Below are 21,561 nucleotides of genomic sequence, written 5' to 3' on the forward strand. Positions count from 1 at the left end.
ATTAGAAAACCATCCACAATTGGCATAACAAGCAATTAAATAATTTAAATGAGTCCTGAGTCTATCATGAATACCAATTAAGGAGCATGATTGCATATGTCTGGCCTTTTTATTATTTTTAGAAGGATGAGTTAATTGATTGGAGAGAAAAAAGAAATCTAGTTGTGCTTAAATCTGATTTCCTGCAGGCATGGCAGCCTGAGGAGTTAGATCTGCAGTGGGATCCTTCCCAGAGTAACTAACTGGCCCAGAATTGATTAGTTTAATTCATTATAACCTCTCACTGTCCAGTTGAGCTCTTTAGACATGAACAATTGATGCAGCTTTGTTAACAAATACTCTTAAAAACCATGCAAGTGCATTTTTAGAAGCAAAATATTTTCTATACAGATCTAAACTTCAATTTCTAAATAAAAATTAGCCCAAAGAAATACAGCAACAATGGATTGCTAAAGGCTTAACTGGTCTTAAATTTATAATATGAAGCTGACAAGCTGAACTAGCAATCCAGTTTGAATGTCAAAGTTGCATAATAGCCTGTAGTCAAAACTGACAAACTGTCTGCAACCTTTCAGCATGTAAAACTTTAATTTTCTTATTTTCACTCTAATCTTTAATAGGAAAGGCTAGCTGGAGACCTGCCTGAAATCTCATAAACCCTATAAACTTAGAATTAAAGTAAGTCTTCACTCAGGTGGAGGGCATAGTTGTAAAAAATGTGTATAAAAACAAGGAAATTGAACTTTTTTCTTTTTAAAAAGCACCTTAGACTCCAATTATTTTCTCTATCTTGAAACGAGCCTGAGGGGAAGCTTTAAATAGCAGAGAATTAATGAAATAACTTAGGAGCAATGCAGTTGAAGCCCTGATAATGGAGACAACCGCATGAAGCAGTTACATGGTGTAAAAATATCAGAACATCAAGCTGAGACTACCAGATGGAGATGGGCACCCAAGGTAGAGCATGTCAGTGACAAAGCATGACTTACCATAGAAAACAAAAAACAGATCTGTACTGCCCTCTGTCGGTGGGCTATGTTGTTACACTATATTAAACTAGTAACTTGGATTAAAGAAAAAAAAAAACTTTGCCTGACTTTATTTTATTTGTAATATTGGCAATAAGAAATCTTTATCAAACCACCAATCAATGTGAGCATATACTTTAATTTAAATAACTGAACATTTTTGAGACAAACTTAAGAATATAAACAGACAATTACATATCATGTTGACATTGCAGGTCAAACAGAAAACAAATGGAATTATAAATTTATTAACATGCTAAGTATGACGCGTCTCGTCCCGTAGGAGCACTAACGAAGTATAAAAATGAGAAAAGTACAAATAACAGCATTGTAAACAACATGTAGAAAAGAGAATAAAACTGCAAATCTGGAATAAAAGTTAATCATTCTCCTTTCATAAAATGATTTTTTTCCCCTCCAACAAGATTAATCTTGTAAATGTAAAAGTTGTGCCTCAAACTGAGACTAATAGCAAAATTCCCAATTATTGGGATGCCTGTAGTGTTTCTACTCTTTTTTTTTTTTTTTTAGGGTTTTTGACTTTTTCAAATAACCCAACAATTAATATTGAAAAATACATTATAGAAGTACAAAATATGAAAATGTACAGGTTACGTGTATCATTGTGGAAACAGGCTAAAAAACCCTTAAACTTTTTTTTTTTTTTTTTTAAAAAACAGTCACAGGAGATTTCAAGTTAAACTGAAATGATTAAATATTGAGTAAGTTTTCTTGACTATCAATACAGACAACTGCAAAATTGAGAACACCTTCCTTGCTTCCAAAGGTTTTAAGAGGGAAAGCTGAAAAATGAAATGTACTTTATGATTTAATCATAACCAGTGAATATAAAAAATATCTAAAGCTGAAAAAAAAAAAAACGGAAATAACTTCATAGAAACTGATGTGGCCGTTCATCAGTCTCATAAAGGTTATAATGGTTTTTTGCAAACAATCTGAAACCCAGCCTTTTACACTGAGACCTTAAGTCACACATTAATTATTAGAGTTAAAATATAACTGAATAAATACAGATTATCTGGAAAAGTTGCCAGAAGAAAACTTATGTCTAAAGAGGAAGATTGCAGCACTAAATTTGAAACAAAACAACTTTGCAGAGATGTGTCCAAACTGTGGGCATTTAGCCATCATGCACAGCAACATGATGAAATAGGTTGAAAATTAAAAAAATAGCATATGAGCAAAACCACATAATTCCAACTCTGGTTCCATAAACTACTGAATCAAGGATTGGACTTTGATTTTCCTCGACTATATTGAAATGGATATTTTTACCCAAATGACTGTACATAACCGTGCTGCCTGTGAGTTGGATTGTGCTACACAAAAACATTCCTCATTAGATGAGGAAAAAGAAGAACATGAAGACCAGACATACGATGGTCAGATGAAAATTGCTACATCAGTATATATCCTTTATGAAGTGCATGGTATCCCGACACTAGAAAAGGGAGACGGGGTAAGACGGAAGTCCTTTTGGAGGCTGCGGCTGGTTTCAGCCTCTTTAAGCTCGTTTAAGCTTGTCGATGTGGAAGGTTAGTTTGAGAGCGGGCCCAAGCTTCAGACCCATGTATTTCATCATTACGTCGCTGCGCAGCAACAGAAGGGCTTTACCATCAATCTCCTGCAACAAAGGGAGAAAACCACACAAACCACTTTAAGTACTTCAGAAATGCATGATTGATACTCATTTCTATGGGAAGGATTAAAAATAATTACAATGAAAAAAGGCTAACTTTGATAAAAGAATGCATACGTGTTTTCTGAAGAGATCAGCGTGAGGAGCCAGAACTGGGTCAATATCTCGAATGTACTGCATGACTTCCTCGACAGTCCACAAATTTGGGTCCTGACCGCTGGGTCTGGGGCTCTCCCGAAAACTGCCTGAAAAAGAGATAAAAAAATACAAAATTAAGACAAGGAAGGTTAGGTCTGAAATTTGTATTTTTAAAAATCCAACAATTATTATTATTAATTTTTTCATAAAAAAACATGTTTTACATGTATTATTATTCAATTAGAAAGGGGAGAGAGAGACAGGCAGCTCAAGCCACATTTCACACATCTGTTACATGCCAATTTGAAAATCATTGAAAAGTATATTTATTTCAGTTGCTTAATAAAAAAAAAAAAAGAAACTCGTGTCATTTACGTAGATTTATTACAAAGGGTAATATCAGAAGCACTTATTTATTTTTACTCTGATGATTATGGTTTCTGGCACATAAAAAATTCATATTCTGTTTCTTAAAAATACATGATTTTTAGATTGTACAATAAGATTGTTTAAAGTGCATACAGAAACATACAGATATCAGAAGCAATACAAAAACAAATGCAGCACATTGATTTGATTTCTGATCATTCGCACACAAGTATGATATAAGACAATCTCTGAAAACTAGACAGGCAGAATGTTTTCCAGATCGTTCCACCTGCAGAGCTGTTATGATGCAGCAGATTGGAGGGAGATCTGAGGCGAGGCGTCAGACTTGGAGAGTTTGGGGAAAGTGGGATCTTTTTTAAGTGCTCCAATGCTGAAACATTATTCTCACCTGCGCAAAAAACAAAAGTCAAAAGATTTTAACAGTGATACTGCTCCAACTTTCAGGGGTTTAAGTGTGTGTTATGGCCTTAAGTAAAAGAACAAGGACCTTATAAGGGGTTATTACCCCTTTATAGAAATCTCTTCAAGTATTCCATTAGCTTAATTAAAGTCTAAGGAAATTGAAAGATGATTAAATGATTAACCTCTTGCTCCAAAATTTAATACCACTTTCTACCAAGCTATGAGCTATGATTTAACTACCTCCTTTTATATGATTATTTAAAGCTTTACTGGACCAGTCAAAGCAGTCATTTTTGAATTAAAATCTTTACATAAAATGTGCTGAACTGATACTTTAGAGCCATTTAATATGCATAAACCTAATTTTCGGAGAAGCTCCATCCATCGTAAATGTACAAATTCTAACAAAAAAAGGCAGCAAAACATTTAAAAAAAAGATTGTAGGGAAGTATGACCACTACTGAGCCTTAATTCATTTCTTTCTGTGTTTTGAGAACACAAAGCTCTCAATTAACATTTAAAAATACAAAATAATCAATAACCAAGAAGATTTATTCAATCAAATCTGCTTTAATTTTCTATTATGTTAGAAACCACAACCTTTGTAGAAATAGGGATTTATTTATTTATCTTATGAAAATTAAGCCTACAGAACAGAAAGAATTGACGTCAACATAATTATGCCCTCATTTTTAAAAACGTTTATATCGGCTTTGATAATTGACCACACACAACCAAGTATGAATCATTTTAAAATGTAAACTCCAATTTCTTTCACAAAAAATGCACACTCTTATTAATATATACAGTAAGTGATAACAGTGTTTCACATGGACTGCCACACTAAATTAACAAATAGAAAGTCCCCTGCTAGACTAAATGACTATAACAATAAGTCTTGCATACCGTCAGTGGAGTGCCTGGGGAGTTTAGCTAGTTTGGAAGTTAGAGGACCGTTGAAGTCCTGTTGGAAGCGCTTTGTGCCTTTGCCTGGGCCCGCAGTCAGGGTGTCTCCAAAACTTCTCCTCTCTGAAATCAGCACATATGGAGCACAGATCAACTGCTAATTCAGAGTTATAAAAAAGTTGCTATAATGATATAAATGAGCTGACCAGATGGCATAAAGCATGGTGGAAAAAAAAAACAACAAAAACAAAAACAGGCTCCTCATTTAGGGAAGAATGTAGGGAGGCAAAAACAACCTGGGCAAGGCCAGAGAAAAACACTTAGTGATCTAGTGGCTACTCATTTAGGGCAGATGTTTATACAGTGACCAGGCTTTCAATACGAGTTATATGCAATTAGAGCAGACTAAGACAAACAACATAAATTGGAAAAAATATAATTATTTTTAATGCATTACTGTCAGGACAATTGAAGCTTCCCGACTAAAGAAAATCTGACATGCAGTTAAATTGAAATTGGGAAAATTCCAGCTGGTGCAACCCACCTAGTGATGAGATGAACATAAATAATGGCATGTGGCGATATTCCACATGACAAACCAACATGAAGCAAAAACAATTTAAATTCTGTTTTTAATCAGTCTATTAATGGTATGAAACTGTTCATTACCAAACTTATATTTTGTTAACCTGGAGTTTCTAATCATTGTTTTGTGGCTCAACACAGTTGAATATGTTTCAGACAGCAAATATAATGTTCTAACAACATTATAGCTGCTATAAAAACATGCTCGGTTATTTCTGAAAGTATTGTTGTAGCCATTTGTAGCGCCAAATGGCTCAAAATGTTGAATAAAGGTGCATCTCACTGCACATAAAATAAAAAGCATTAATTCCCCCCTCCTCTCTGTTTTGATATCATCATTTGATAAATTCTGCTCCTAACATGTTCTCTTAGTGGTTTCCATTAATCACGGGGACATAAAATTATTGGAAGATTTGGTCTCCTGCTTCAGAAACTAAGAGCTAGGCTTAAAAAATTGTTTTCTATCAAGAGCTAAAAGCTGTTGTCCTATCTGTCCGCATACTGACAGACTTTCAAGCTCTTATCTGAAAAATATGCCCTGTGGTTACAGCTTTGATATTTTTTTTATTGAAGTCTAGACACTAAATTAAAGCCTAAAGCACTGTATGATGCAAATGAGCGGCCATGATGGGAGAACAATGGATCTGACCTGCAGAGTATGAGTGGCTGTCATAGTGAACACTTCCTCTGGCCACAGGCTGGCTGCCAAACAGAGCATCGCAGTGAAGGTTGTGACAGAGTTTTTCCAAGAAACGGAGGACGTATGTGACACTGCTGACAGTGGGAAGGGTCAGAGTGTGCTGCTGCTGGTCAAAGAAGGCTGAAAAAAAACAAACAATATGGTAGGTGGTTGTGGCAAATCACTAATTTATTTTTAACATCTCAATTTAATATTTATATGCCAAACATTCCCTCATTTTCCCTCCATTTTTTTAAACAGGTCCTCAACTTAAGCACTGCAATCTGCTTTGATTGAAGTACAACACTGGTTTAGAGATGAAAAATGCGTTCCTTTTTCAATGTTCAGTCCACACCTGAAATGACCTCGCCTCCTTGTCCCGACTTGAGGCAGGAGAAGACTGTAGCCTGGTTGTGGGCAGAGTCCACGCAGGCCTGGACGCACTGCTGCAGCACTGAGGAGGCTCGGCCCGGGCCAAAGTGGTCCGGCAGCTGCTGAATGCGCCGCTGGTCTAGGTGAGGTCCCACCTTACCGTACTTATTTAGATAAACACAAACTTCAGGAAAGAAAACAAATACAGAAAACTTGTTTTATTAACCAATAAATCAAAACTTTTTACAAGTGTATAAAGGTATTACTGTAGATAATCTATATCAAAACAAGTTTCTTTGTAACATGCAGTGCCGGGTTTCCCCCAGAATATTATAGGCCTGGTGGCCCGCCATGCTTTATGAGCCCCACCGCCAGGCTAAGCCTTTCTTGTTTATGCTTTTAGAAAAATAATAATAAATTAAAAAAAACGCTTTTTTTTCCCCTTTCTTTTTAAGCCGGATTGCAAGCGACTCTGTTGCTTTGAGCGTTTCACTGGTGGAACAGATTTATTCCTAAAAGATATGTTTATAGTTTATGCATTTAAAGCCGGACCAATCACACCACTTTCACCTCTGCGCATTACCTCGCGCGCTGCAGCAGCTGGATGTCTTAAGTTTATCTCAGCGCGGCTCCCGCACGCCTCCTTTCACCCTAACTGGACACAGGCTGACCTGTATGAATACTTACATCAATCCCCTGTGAGGAATTATGTTTCTTTCCAGAGTTTTTGATCAAGGTATGAGTTTAAACCCCACCGCGTTAGCTCTGGTTGCGCAGCTCTACATGAACCGCAGGAATAACTTGTAGTGGCGTTTTCAGAGGTGTGTCGAGGGAGTGGTGAGAACGATTTATATTTGTGGACAAAGAATTTTGTGCAGCTTTTCCATCTCAACACGCTGCCCAGCGCCCGGCTCTGCCTGCGCTGATAAAGTTTATGTATGTGGTCCCAGTAGGTTGGAGCGTTAGCGGTTAACGAACCAGCGCTAACCTCATCATGCAGGTTCAGTCCGGTGAGAAGCTATCGCGTTCGCCTCGTAGTCACGCATCACACTGGTTTTATATTATTGTATTATTATTTTTAGGATTATTTTTCCGGTTACGAGGCATCAAACCATATCAAATGCTTTGTCCACTCAGGCGGAGTTAATGTGCGCGGCTGCGCAGAGATCTGGGAAACTCGTCCCATAAACTGGACCAACCAAAATAGTTTCTGTGCCCCTTTGTTAAAAACTCAACAGACATGAAATGGAAGAGCTACTAAAGCCACATTAGCAGCATTAAATTAAATCTCCTGTTTGTTGAGCATCTCTGCGCAGTGCAGCAGATTTAACTCATGCAGGGCCGGTCCAAGGCTGTCTGAGGCCTTGAGCAGAATTTGACTTAGGGGCCCTTCTTGCTGCTAAAAACATCAGCATCTCTAACAGCTTGTGTGTTAGATTTAGTGAAGTCTGGGAGAAGGGGAGTAGTTTAATTGGCCTACTTAAAGAGCAATAGTTTATAATCGCAGTTTACTAGTTTGTATTTGTGGGCAAACAGAGCTCAAACTCAAAGATTAAACTCACAGCATCAGATTGTTGCTATGGTAACAAAACAATTTAACTATGAATATTGTTCTTTGAACTTTTACAAAGTAAACTTGCCAGCTCCTTAAAATCTTACATATAAATGTTAAACAATTTAAAATCTTTTAATTTATGTATGCTGAAACCATTGAATAAAATTCAGCAGCATTGATCATCTCAATAAACAAATGTTGTATCTGTGGTCTGTGTTAAAATATTAGCATTTATGGGCCCCTGAAGGCCTGGGGACCTTATGGAGCTGCTGACTTAATTTGGATTAAACAAAAGTGCAAATAATTAATATTCATTTTAATTGTGTTTTTTGATTTGTTGTTTTTAAGACTAATTGTGGGTTTAAATATTGTTTCACTGGAGATGTCTTTCCGTAACATATAATTACCCCTTAACATTTTTACTTTCCCTGTCTACTTAACACCTTTTAGTACAAAACACGGTGGACCACCACGGCGCCCCGACCACAGGGCTTAGCAAGTTTTCTGGGGGAAACCCTGCGGGGGCGTAACAAAAGTCATTCCTTTCTCCACTGTAGCTGCATGAGAAATCTTAATGTTCCCAAATAGTAGAGTGTAGTGGCAGAATCCTCTCCCTTTAGTTCTGGTTAAGGCTGCACATAAAGCAGCACTGACATGAGTATCGGCCGATATTAGTCATGTTTTAACACATCAGAAACAGTTGGTCCTGTATGAATTTTGTTTGGTCATGTAGCAGTGATTAGCAGTGTGGTTGGGTATTTTTCAATATCAGCTATAGATTGCAACACCAATATATTAATGTCAGATATCAATATTGGCCCAAATGTTCATATCAGTGCAACCCCTGTTTTAGTGTCTCTTTTTGGAGTTGTGCTACATTGCGGACTTAGTTGCACACATAAACATTTCCTGCATGTGTTCAGGTGTAAAACAACACTGTATTTGTTTGGTACATGTGTGAACAAAACAGCATATCCTGTACAGGAATGCAGAACAGGATATGTACTAATCTAATTTTTGGTAGATTAGATGTACCGTTACACCTCTAGTAAAACACAACCCTGGATATTTTACTAGGGTATTATATGGACATGTGGGTGTTATATTCCAGCTCTTCTCCACCAACTTATTACAAAACTTGTCAACTAGTTCATTAAATTATGCTAAGACAACACAAAGTAACTGATAGTGTGCATGTAAACAAAAGCAGAAAGATGTCACACTGAGCTCATCTGAAATGCACTTAATATTCAACAACAAAACTAAATGCTAAAAATAAATTTTAGCTGGACCCATGGCTATTTTTTTTTTTTTTTTTTTTTTGTTACCAGTGGGAGCCTGAAGTGCAGAGTTGGGAATAGTTGCGTTGTCTTGGGGTACAGTACTGGTGTCCGGCTCTGGAGTGCTGCTGGTGGGAGACGTTGGGACTGGATTAGGAAGAACTCGTGGTTTTCTCTGTATGAACATACAAAAATTACAACCCTTAAGTGATGAATTACCAGAGGATTATTTAATGAGAAAATTCATTCAAATAAACACCCCACTAGTAAGAGATTTACTTCTCAAACTAAATTAGAAAACTTGTCATTTTCCTCCCAATTCACAAATATGCACTATTTTAAGCTGGTGCATCATGTAAAATCTGAATAAAATACATTGAAATTTGTAATTTAAATTTCTACGATATTTTAGCAAAACTATGTCAGATTGGACCATAAACTACTGCTAACTTTTCCAATTGAAAATGTTCATATATTAGTTTCCAACAAGATATAAATCAAAACAATCTAACAATTTAAGTTAAGCCTTTGCTTTGATTAATAAAGTGATGGCAATATTCAACTTCCGGGAAAGTTAATAATAATAAATGTGAAAGCTGTGACAGATTCCTGACGCAACCAACATTTAAATATGTAAACGTATACTTTTTTGTTAGGTACATGATCACATGCTTTATACAATACTCTTAAAAAATGACTACCCTATTTTTTTTATAGCCATTTACCCTTAAAAAATCTATAATCTTAGATCCTAGTGATCTACTTGCGTTAATGTTTCTGGATAAATACCTTGCTGCCAGGTTTGGGCCCTCGTTTCTTTGGAATCTTGATTGGTTCTGGTTCTGGTTCTGCCTGGGCTTGGGCCTGGGCCTGCTGCAGAGCGATCCTCTGAGCCCAACTAGCAAGCAGTCTGCCTCTGGTTCTCCCTGGTCCAGCTACTGGCCGTCCCGGACCGGTCAGAGAGTCCTCAAACCAGCCATCTCGCTTTCCCCATCCCAGCTGCAAATACAGTGGAGAGGTCAGAGCAAGAACTTACTTACTAACATAATAAAAAATAATTTAAAAAAAGTAACACAATAAAAAACGCAACATCATTGCAGTTGCTTCAGAAACATGACAAAACATGGACATGCTCGGCTCATCTTAATGATCATTAAAACCAAACCAGAAGCCTTCACTTCAGAGGGTAGTCTGATTTTCACAGTCCAAAACTGGAAGGAAAGCCTTACGCTTTTAGTCATTAACAGAAAAATGTAACCCTTACCAAATGTTTAAAATAACCCAATCACATTGTTATCTTCTCATCAACAACATAATTTAACAAATAACAAAAAGCCCTTTTCAGGCTATTCTTTCATTCTTTGATCTACATGCAATCAAGATGGAATAGGGGTTGAAGTCGACCCTTACAAACATCCATGTGCTCCCAAGAGCGGCTAGCAACATGCTACAATAGCTCAATGTCTTTATGGCTCACTGCTCCAACACAGATGCAGAACCATGTACTGCCCGACTCTTGCCTACCTTGCTGCCTGGCTTAGGACCTCGTTTTTTGGGGATCTTGATGGGCTCCAAATCCTTTCCTGGCTGGATGCTCTGCGATACCAACGTAGAAGACTTTTGGCTCCAGGGTCCCGTGATTTTTGTTTTCCTGCGGCCGGGTTTCCGACCTCTCTGACCTGGAGGTCTGCCCACCGTCGGGGTGGGATTCATTGCTGGGGTTTCCACACTACCTTCTGTCGGTGTCCCGAGGCTCTTTGGCAGCACAGCTGAACCGGAAGAGATTGATAAGCACACAATGTACAGTTTGAATAAAACTCCTATCACTGATATGTACACTCGCTGTATCCGAGACTGTCTCAATCTGGTTGTCTCCTGCAAATGATGAATGCAAAACAGAATGATATAAAAGTCCAAATTTCTTCAATTTAACTTATATGTGATGAAGATGAAAGCCCCCCATACAAAACGGAATGACACAAAAGCTCTTTGTGTTTTCTGAATTAAGCAGCAGCCCAGGCACCATTACAGACATGTACTTTGTTCCTAAAACTTTTCAGAGATATTCCAAGAGGAAGTAATATTGGTTGCAAGCTTAGATTTTCCCACAGGAATTTCTCCAGTACATCTGTGGATGAAAATGTAGGAACAAACCAGCTAAAGTCCTATATACCTTTAAGTGTGTGTAGTTGGGTTTCATAGCATCTTACACATTTGCTTCTGATCTGCACTTAGCTTTCTGCTCATTTGTCTGTAATTTGGACTACGCTGTACTGATAAACAGAAACCATAGTCTTTATCTAACCTTTTTAACAAAGAAAAAAAATAGAGAAGAAAATAAAAGGGTCAGCATACTTTCCATGAAATTTCACATGTTCATTCTACATAGTACGTCTTCTCTACTTTTTTGTTTTGTTTTCAGAACAAAATGTTTTTCAAAACACCTGAACTTGTTCAGCAGTGTTACTCAGAGGTCAAACAAACTCAGATAGCTTCCCTCTCTTGGGGCTGCTTCAGGAATGACAAAGTACACTTCAAACTGTAGAGTTCTTGACATTGGGAAAGTAGAAAGGTGAGCGTAAAGAAAAAAAGCAACACAAGAGCACACATTTTAACAATAGTCACCCCACTGTTGCCAACTTAGCAACCCTTTCACTATATTTAGCTAATTTTCAGATCCCTTAGTTTAGTAGTTAATTTATTAGTTTAAATAAACAAACTACTAAATAGAGTACCGTATTTTCCGCACTATAAGGCGCACCACATTATAAGGCGCACCTTCAATGAATGGCCTATTTTAAAACTTTTTTCATATATAAGGCGCACCGCATTATAAGGCGCATAGAATAGACGCTACAGTAGAGGCTGGGGTTACGTTATGCATCCATTAGATTAAACTGCGCTAAAGGGAATGTCAACAAAACAGTCAGATAGGTCAGTCAAACTTTATTAATAGATTACAAACCAGCGTTCTGAAAACTCCGTTCATTCCCAAAATGAATAAACAGCTGTTGCTTCCTCCACTTCCGCACCATTCATTCGTTCATGTTAAATTCTCTCGCTGCTGCTCTATTCCCGTGTTCTACTGCGTGACTGATCGCCTTGAGTTTAAACTCTGCGTCGTAAGCGTGTCTCTTAATAGGAGCCATTTTGGGGTCCTTACACAAAACCCAGCGTGCACCGCGCGCTTCTTCTTCTACGGGGGAAAATGAAGTCGGCGGCTGCCTACCGTAGTTGCGAGACCTGTTGTGGCTCAATATTGGTCCATATATAAGGCGCACCGGATTATAAGGCGCACTCTCGGCTTTTGAGAAAATTGAAGGTTTTTAGGTGAGCCTTATAGTGTGGAAAATACGGTAGTTAATTTAGAGCCAGGCACCACTGGCTCTAAACCAGTGGTGCCCAAAGTCGGTCCTAGAAGTCCGGCATCCTGCATGTTTTAGTTCTCTCTCTGGTTTAACGCACCTGGATCAAATGATGGCTCATTACAAGGCCTAAGAACATTGACATGCTGAAAAGGTTGTTACTACCACCAGGGAGAGAACAAAAACATGCAGGATGCCGGCCCTCACGGACCGACTTAGGGCACCCCTGCTGTAAACCTTTTATTTATACTCGAGATGACTTGTGCAGTTAAAACAACTTTGTGTTGCTTCACAGGTATTGTTAGAAGTTTTTCAATAAAAATAATATTGGAACATTGAAGGTGTATAGCAGGGGTGGGTAATCCTGGTCCTTGAGGGCCGATGTCCTGCAACTCTTAGACGTCTCTAACACACTTGAATCCAACAGCTGAATCACCTCCCAAGTGCAGTCAAGTTTTCCAGAGTCCTGCTAATGACCTCATTATTTGACTCAGGTGTGTTGAAGTAGAGATGCATCTAAAAGTTGCAGGAGACCGGCCCTCGAGGCCTGGAGTTGCCCACCCCTGGTGTATAGCATACAGCATAGTCCAAAATCAGAGTCAGCAGGTCAGAGTTTTTAACGATCGGTGAAAATAGCAATCGGTGCACGCCTAGTTTTGTTGCATTATTTGGCAGGGCTAAACATTGGCAAAACACACAATGTGCAATAATATTGGTAAATGTCATGATAACAATATGATTTGCAGCATAGAACTACTCAACAAAACGGTGCTCATGTCTTTCTGTTTTTTGTTGCGTTTCCAAACAGATTCCAGTTAATGAATAACAGTTTTACTGGCTACATCTATGGATACAACTTAACTGTAGTTTCTTAATAAATTTACATCCAGGCAATGTAAATGCCTGATTGTTCAATAACAAGCAGGCATCAGCCAAATTATTCATGGCATACAGCCTGATACTGGTGCTAATTAAAAGACTAATATTTATTGCAGTTCAGTTGTTTGAAATATAGTTTTTGGAACATGATTTGTTAGGTTTCCTGATTATACTTGCTGCTCACTAATGACATGCAGTACAACTTAAAACTGATTCCAGTCATCAGCTAAGCATTGGAAATCTGAAACTAAAAATGAGAATATGTCGAACAAAAAAGGTTTATAACTGCATTTAAGTTAGAGATGGATACAACTAAAACCTGAAATGCACAATCGCCTTTTAAATCTTACAATTAAATATTAACAGCCAAAAAAATTCAGTCAGCTGTTTCCTCCAAAACTCCTCTGTAAAAACACTGTTCCTCTGATGGTGGTAAAACTCACATCAACCTCTGAGAGAACAACCACACGGTCAAACATTAAAGAGAGCCAACAACATTAAAAGCTTAAAACAAGCCAAGCAAGCGATGCACTTTGCCATCAGGAAAGTTCAGGAATGTGTGCTGTGCATGCAAAAACAACCACAGACAAAAAAGGAAGTTAAAGTGTAGTGAAGATTTCTGCTTTTAAATGCACCTGCGGGTTTTAACACATACACGCTCGCACACACACGCTGCACAAACAAAAATGTAGCGGTGTTCACCCTGAATCGACCACTGGCAGATTTGTGAGAGATATGGCCACATTCATTAGCACAGGTCTTGGCCCGTGGGGTTGTATTTAATAAACACTTTCACACAGCAGCAGCGGCGATCAATGCAACGGTCGTCTGCAGGCTGCTGCTACGTCTCAGGAGGGACTAGCAGCTCGGCTGGGAGAAAATCACCTGATTGATCCCAAACTGATTCGACGAACTCTTGGTAGCATATTTAAAAGTGTAAAGAGCTTGAGGTTACAATCAATTGCAGTTGTTGTAAATACAGTCAAATGAATGCATTATACAAGCAAGCTCCTGTCTTCCCCCTCCTTTGAGTTCACTGAGTTTACAATGACACCACTGCCAGCATCATATTACAGCAACGTTACTTCCAATAAAGATGATTTTAATTTCTCACCACTGCAGTTATAATTTTATTAAATTAACTCACCCCACAGCTCAAACACAAAACCCCAAAGTTTGAGGCTGCCTGCGCTGATGTCCTCAGATTCACCCTCTCTTGATGTCCGATCCTCTTTTCCCTCGCCTCCTCTGCAATACTCCTCCTTCCGCTCCTTGGTGATCCACCCCTCTTTTTTTCTCCCTTCCCTCCATCTAGTAACAATGTAAACAATTCATCTTTCAAGGTCTGTCTTTTCTCTCTGCTTCCTGTCACTCTGCTAAAGGAAACTCTTTCCAAGGTGTTTAATCAGACTCTGGATGCCAGAGCGTCAAAGGGAGAGGGGCCTGTGGAGGGGCACCCAGCCTCGTTTCAACCACGTCACAGTCCAGTCTGCCAGCTGGGTGGCCGCCAGACCTTCATAAAACTCTAGCAGTCCACAGAAAGAGCTCAGCCTCCACATTCCCCTCCTTTCTTTCCCTCCTTCAAATGTGAGGGACTCTACAGATGAGAAGGGCTGACCTTGTGGCAGACAACCCTGGTCTCGCTACTTCCTATGAAGTTTCCTGCACAACAAACAGCTTTGCTCTTGTTTCAACTCCTAACTGAATCTCATGTCTTGAGCTAAAAAGAAAAAAAAATAACATGGCTGCCACTTCTGAAATGTTACAGCTTTAAAAACCAAGATTTCCCACTTAAGCAAACAATAAAAATAACTTATGAAGTTAGATGTCATAGGTGTTGTAAACATGCTCCTTTAGATGAAAAGCAGACCCAAAAGAGTATAAACCGCAATGAGACGAGGCTGTATGGTGCTAAAATTGTAAAGGCAGAATTCCAGTTAGACAGACTCCTGGCTTAAAGCATGACAAACATATTTTAGAAAGCTTACCGACACAAAGCAAGTCAAAGAGAAATCAGGATATCTGAACCTTCTCACTGCTGTGTTCATGCTCCCTGTTAATAGTTACAGACATTTTTAGACTAAAGCACATTTTTAAGGGGAACAAAGTTGCTGTAGGAGGACGTGGTGAGCGAATGGGTTTGGCAGATTTGGAGCCCCATTAACACTGTTCTGTTTTTAGCTGCCATAGAGGCCATGCACATGCCTCAGATTGGCTCGTGGGAGTGGTTTAATGAGCAAAAAAGGAGAACTGCTAGAAAAATATTCAGAGATGCAACGATTGTGCTTTTTCTGGCCAATACTGACTTTAGATTTTTGGTTCTAAAGACTATTGCTGATTATCAATTCTTATATCTGGCCAACTGATTGCCGGATGTCTGGAATTATTTTGTATTTCCCTTTTTTTAGATGTTTAAATGCATGGATGGAAAAGTATGATGTTAACAACTTACAAATTAAGAAGTACATAACAAGATATCAGCAGTTTTAGTACAAAAGATGCATTTTGTTCAGTCATATTTCTTTTCCGGTTTAAAGTGCAAATATCAACAACAACAGTAAAATTAATTTTTGTAAACAAGTGGAACACTTCAGTAGTTCCTGCTTCAGGCATTCAATGGAAAGCCAGGTGTTTTGGTTTAGTACAGTTCCCAACATACTGACCATACCATGCAACTCTCACCAATGCAGATGTTTTTCCATTTCATTTTTGATATAACTGAAAATGTAAATAAATAATACAAAAAAGCAAGACCTTTTGTCTAATAAAGACATTCTTAAATGTTTATCCAGAGGTTCTGCAGAGTCGAATCCCTCCTCATTTGAGTAAAAAGTAAAACTAAAAACAGCAACAAAAATAAATCAAAACCAAACCATTGCCGCTGCTGCGGCCAGTTCTTTACTGGTTTTACACAACAGGTTTGGTTTCTCAGAGACAGTGTAGAGGACTGCGGTGCTAGGATGAGAGTCTTCCACACAAATCTCATTATTTCTCAGATTACAAAATATCTTATTTTATTAACCATGCTAATCAGCTGGCAGTGTTCTCAAACATTACCAGTTATGCCTCGCTGTTCTTTGATAGTTATACACAGTATTTAAAATTGTCCTTAATATCCCTACCTGGGATATCACAAGACAACAGAGTCAGAAACTGTGTTGATGGATACAACACAGTGACTGTAACCACAGCTTCATGCTGCACATTGGCCATCTTAAACTATATGATAGGTGATAGCAATTAAAAAAAAGAAAAAGCAGAAATATGAAGTATTCCTGTGCCAAGTTCAGCTTTATTAAACTCCTTTTGTCCTTTATTGCTTGGTGCTTAAAGTTATGTGATTGGTGGTTCCTTCTCCACCACTGGAGATAAGACACCACCCCACTGTGGCCCTGCAGGGATAAATGACAATAGAGGACGGATGGAGGTATGTGTCCACTCTGTGAGCCTTCTTCTGGTTTCTGATCACAGTGCTTTTTTTCCCTTTGGCTCAGTGAGTGAAACAGCACCAATTTATCGGTACCAGCAGAAATAAATTGGAGTTTAGCAAGAAACAGCAGCACTACTTTAGCACTGGAAACAGTTTGGTGGAAAGAAATCCCACATTCTGGTCCAACTTTAACACTTTAAGACATAACAGTCCACAATGGCTTCAATATTGGTGAAAAGACAATTCTCTCTCTTAATGTTCCTACTAGTCGTAAAAATAAAACAACTAAATTATGCAAACTACGCAACAGCTGGGGTCCAAACCTTTGGTGCCAGGCGGTTGAAGGTTGTCTCCAGTGAGGGCACACCAGCCAACTGGGAATATGTCCCGCGAGTCATAGCGACAGTAGTAATCAAAGGCTCCACGCCATCCGTCAAAGGTGACCAGCACCTCAACTCCACGCAATGCGCCGACCGTCCCCGGGCAGATAAAGTGTGGATTTTTCCGATCCACCGCCTCCAGCTTCATTCCCACCTGGAAAGAGTTTTGCTCTGGAGCGGGAGGCTCCTGCTGGGGAAGATAGAGGCACAAAGGGAGTCAGATGTTGATTATTGGGTGCAAAGAATATATCTGCTGTGATAGAGATGGAGAAACTTGTGCTCCGTTCTTTTGTGAAAGATTTGACCTTCTTATGCACATTTTAGCAAATTCTATTTAAGAGCTTAAACAGCAATGAGACTATTTTTATACACATGTATAAAAATAAAAAAAGTTTTATAGTCCTTTTGCTGTAATTATTTGTATTAGAGGCAGAGGCAACATGATGATGTGTGAGAGCAGTTGCTATAAACAGAGTTTTGCTGATATCTGAAACAGAGAAAATTATAGTTGATATTTTTACAGTCATTAACCTCTTATATTAGCAATTTTAGCATAACTCACAGAACTGCAGACACTGTGTGCATTTCCTATAGAATATAGAGCCTAACTTAACTGACATCTCCAAATGGCTGTCAGTATTTCCAAATCTAGCAAGTTTCAACAGAGATTAAAAGTCTTGCTTCATCTCGCTATCCTGCAGACTAAATGAACTGCATGTTTCAACATGTTGCAATAAATAAAGTCTCCTCCTTAATGGCATCTCACACCTATATGTTTCCTCTAAATTCACTGTAAACACGTTCCAGTCAGCAGCTAATTTCCCAGAGCTGCCCCAATCCAAACTTTGGCGGGACTTGCAGTTTTTTGTGTTTCTATCAATAAGAGAGTAGCCAAATAATAACTAAACATGTTTATTTTACCCTCCACACATAATCAAGTATGTTTTTTCTGAACAGGTTTTTTAACTTTGTACAAGTACCTTGTGAAAAATGCGAGAGGGAGCCATTTCAGCCCCATTTAATGTCTTCAGCAGAAACATGGGCCAGGAAGACGCATTGAGACGGAAACCTGAAAGAGATAGTCGTTTGATTTAGGACTGAATGATTAAATCTGTGTTACAAACCACAGGTAGGCAGAAATGATAACTCAACAGGAAATAAATGTTTTTACTTTAATCAGCCCAGAAATATGTAAATAGTTCTCCTGCTTGTGAATTGATAAATATCCTGACAAAGAAAATTGGTCACAAAACTGTCAGACTTCACTTATTCTTCTCATAGATAAAAGAAGGAAAATTTTTTTAACTACTTTTCAAAAGTACAAAAAAAAACACACTAAAGATTATGTTTTTTTTCTGAATTAATACAGAAATAACTAGAGCATTCGAAAATGCGACATAAAAATATTGACATGCAGAAACATAATGCAGTTACTGACCTCTAGAGGACAAACTACAGAAAGCCTTGCTAAGACAAAGTAAGAAGCCTGTGCATGTTTTCCTCTCACCTAGTGGTGGCTGGAGCATGCCTCCGCTTTTTTCACAGCTGCCAATCGGTTGGATCTCCGAGGAATCCACCAGGCGCCAAAAGTCGTTCTTATTGTCCGACCCGTCGAGGCGCAGTCGCAGTCGTGAGCCCGTCAGGCCAACCACTGTGGCGATGCAGGTGGACGTGGTGTTCCTGGGGTCCTGGGCTTCCAGCTTCATCCCAACCTTGAACTCGTTAAGTGGAGGAGTCAGACTCTGTGTGGTGATGACAGATGGGCCAGGTAAAAAGCGCTAAAACTCTACAGTGGCGAAAGGAGAAATTTGAGCTAAAATTGAAAAGCTGTGATCACCTGTTTGAAACATGAAGAAGGAGCGGCAGTAGAACCCGTTTCTTTCAAGTATTTCTCCCAGCTGAAGTGCCCTGCTGCAGAAAAAGTTGCAAGTATGAGGGTAAATCTACTGCATGTCAGACCAGAAACATAACATAACAGGCTTGGGGTTTCTATGATCAATATAAAAATTGCAGCTATAATTATTAAATGACATAAATAACAGAACATCATTTTTAAAGCAGTGACTTGTCCAGGTTATTGGTACCTTGGTACTGTGAGGGCACCCGGGAGGGCCGTCCACTCCGAGCATGCTTGATAATTCGGGCATCTTTCCATTCTAGAGCTGCAAAGGCAGGGTTGCAAAACAATCTCTTTTTTAATTCCTCATTTGTGTCTTGCAATAACTGCCAAATATCCCTGCTCAACGTATCATCTGGGGATGATTTTAACATCCTAATTCTATTCTTAAAGAGTAACATAAAAGTGAACTATCAAGAATGAGAAGAAAGATTTACTGCTGCGTATGGTTTCCAGACTCCTACCTTTTTGTGGCACAGGTTTCCTCATGCTCCAACAATTTAGACCAGCTAACACACCAGTGTTCTCCTCTGGAAAGACAAAATAATCTCATATAAACAAAATAATTCATAATAATACTATACATTTAGGAAATCTGTGTATCTAAAAGAAAATTAAGACAGTGATGACAGTTATCCCATTAAAAAACACGAAATAAGCATTACAGTGTGAATATAATTTTTAATCTTAAAGCTCAATAACTTGATGGTGCCTTTGTTTTAGTGACATGATGCTCTTAGCTATTTTAACCCAGCATGATACTGACTAATATGCAAAAGGACATAATAGTGCATCGAGTTCCACCAACAGTGTCCCAGTGTGTGAATCATTAGTATGTACTTTGATGCACCTTCTGAGTTTAATAAAAATAAAGACAGTTGGACATGTTTTGATATATATAAATGGAGATGATTCTATACTTTTTTTTTATTTCCAAACAGATTCAAAACTACAGTGGAGGTTGCTCTTTTATTAGATATCATCCTCATTGAAAATGAAATGCATCAAAATCAGAAGCAGCTGATCAAACAGTAAAGAGATCCAGAAATTGGTATTGGCCAGCAAATCCAGATTGGTGCATCTCTACTCCTAAATGTAAGGACAGTAGTTTAAAATTAAGATTATTTAACAGGTTATTAAAGTATGTAAGGGAGACAAGAATAGAATTAAGATTGCAAAAGATGAAAGGTTAACAACACTTAAAATCAGTGAGCAGCATGTTTTGAATCCAGTCAACGCCCTGCCCGTCATCATAGGAGCAGGTCAGGGTTAAACTGGACAAGCTCATCAATAAACTCACCATCCTACTGTAAGCTTAATAGTATAACAAACATACCCATCAAAATATAACAATAGCAATCTATGCAGCAGTCACAGCATTACTATAGGTTAAAAACTAAATAAGAGAAACAAAGCAAAACCAGTTAATAATCTAGCAAATCTTTGATTGTTTCCAGTAAAAACATAATCGCTGTATGAATGCTTTCATTAATTAACTAAGCCTGAATAATATGCTTTGACAAAGGATTCAGTTTCCGTTAAATTGTGCAAGTCTTATAAACAAGCTTACCTTAAAACTTCATAACCGTTGGACAGCCTCTCTCTTCCCCTTTCAATAGAAATGCGCCTTTTTCCTCCGCCAAGGGGGATGGCGTCCGAATTAAAGCGACCCCGCTCCTTGTTTTCAAAGCTGGAGAAGCGACAGGAAGACTGGCGTTAGACACTCGTCCCCCCTGATGCTAACACAGGGGTCCTGCTGATTTACCTGTCTGGCTTCTACATCTGACGGACTGTACGCTGTTGTAAACAGCCACACTGTCGCAGCTTATATTCTCATAAATAAATCCAGATCCGTCCCCAACACAAAGCCAAACACATGGGAACCCCCTCCTTCGTTTTCTCCTGTGCTATTTTTTCATAATATTTTCATTTAGCAGCAAAAACATGCGAAGTGCTCTGCATTACAGGTAGTGTAATATTTGAAATTAAAACAAGTAGTGAATGAAATACAACATGCATGCAGTTAGTGGACACGCAACATCCTACAGGATACGCTAAACACATGCAACCAGACATGCCCACTGCACTGGAAGCTAGCCTAGCATGCTAGCTCCCTGACCCGATGGCAAATATTAGCATTAGCAAAACCGGAGCCCAGCGGGACCGCTGAGTTCATCCAACGGTAGTCCGGACTCGACCCTGAGCGGAATCTGAAGCGAGACGCCCGTCGGTTGGTCCGGGGAAGTTTACCTTGCTTTGTAAGGTAGAAATGTATTTCAAACGTAGATTTACCGCTTGTCCGCCATTTTTTTCAACAAGATGAGGAGGGGGTGTTTTGCCAGCATTTCTACTTGGACGGGCAGGCAGGCGGACGGTGAGACTGCAGCAACAAACTGCAGAACAACGCCTACTAGCGGCCATACAATATAATACAGATCTATCTATCTATCTATCTATCTATCTATCTATCTATCTATCTATCTATCTATCTATCTATCTATCTATCTATCTATCTATCTGTCTATCTGTCTGTCTGTCTGTCTGTCTGTCTGTAATCAACAATAAATTAGAGTCTGCATTAGAGTCAGGCTCATTTTTCAGATTAAAACTCGAAG

At 38.7% G+C, this 21,561-nt stretch overlaps 1 protein-coding gene across 4 annotated transcripts; it reads right to left on the bottom strand.

Annotated features, from left to right (window-relative positions):
* Nucleotides 1-1,147: 1,147 nt before the first annotated feature.
* LOC116717555 (polycomb protein SCMH1) lies at nt 1,148-21,320 on the bottom strand. Of its 4 annotated transcripts, none has more exons than XM_032559028.1 (17): nt 21,197-21,320; nt 20,517-20,636; nt 19,411-19,476; nt 19,134-19,211; nt 18,887-18,960; nt 18,557-18,791; nt 18,030-18,118; nt 16,993-17,236; nt 10,520-10,764; nt 9,785-9,994; nt 9,044-9,170; nt 6,144-6,344; nt 5,759-5,929; nt 4,525-4,647; nt 3,485-3,604; nt 2,806-2,933; nt 1,148-2,673 (listed from the first exon to the last, which is right to left on the bottom strand). In XM_032559028.1, the coding sequence occupies exons 3-17, from the start codon at nt 19,433-19,435 to the stop codon at nt 2,554-2,556; spliced, it is 2,190 nt and encodes a 729-aa protein (XP_032414919.1). In that variant the 5' UTR covers nt 19,436-19,476; nt 20,517-20,636; nt 21,197-21,320; the 3' UTR covers nt 1,148-2,553. The 4 variants fall into 4 exon arrangements, with proteins under 4 accessions (XP_032414919.1, XP_032414916.1, XP_032414918.1 ...); XM_032559025.1 differs by having other exon boundaries at nt 16,993-17,239; XM_032559027.1 differs by having other exon boundaries at nt 16,993-17,239; nt 21,239-21,257.
* Between the last annotated feature and the right edge of the window lie 241 nt (nt 21,321-21,561).

The sequence above is a fragment of the Xiphophorus hellerii genome, chromosome 3 (genome assembly GCF_003331165.1).
Source record: "Xiphophorus hellerii strain 12219 chromosome 3, Xiphophorus_hellerii-4.1, whole genome shotgun sequence".
In the NCBI taxonomy this organism is placed as follows: Eukaryota; Metazoa; Chordata; class Actinopteri; order Cyprinodontiformes; family Poeciliidae; genus Xiphophorus; species Xiphophorus hellerii.

What these genes read in the sequence shown, in the direction of transcription:
- LOC116717555 (XM_032559025.1), bottom strand. Translation starts at nt 19,435, where the DNA reads ATGAGGAAACCTGTGCCACAAAAAG. An exon ending in GGTGCCCTCACAGTACCAAG is followed by an intron (nt 18,961 to 19,133) that starts GTACCAATAACC and finishes CTTTTTCTGCAG; the next exon opens with CAGGGCACTTCAGCTGGGAG. An exon ending in CCTCTCGCATTTTTCACAAG is followed by an intron (nt 17,240 to 18,029) that starts GTACTTGTACAA and finishes TATCTTCCCCAG; the next exon opens with CAGGAGCCTCCCGCTCCAGA.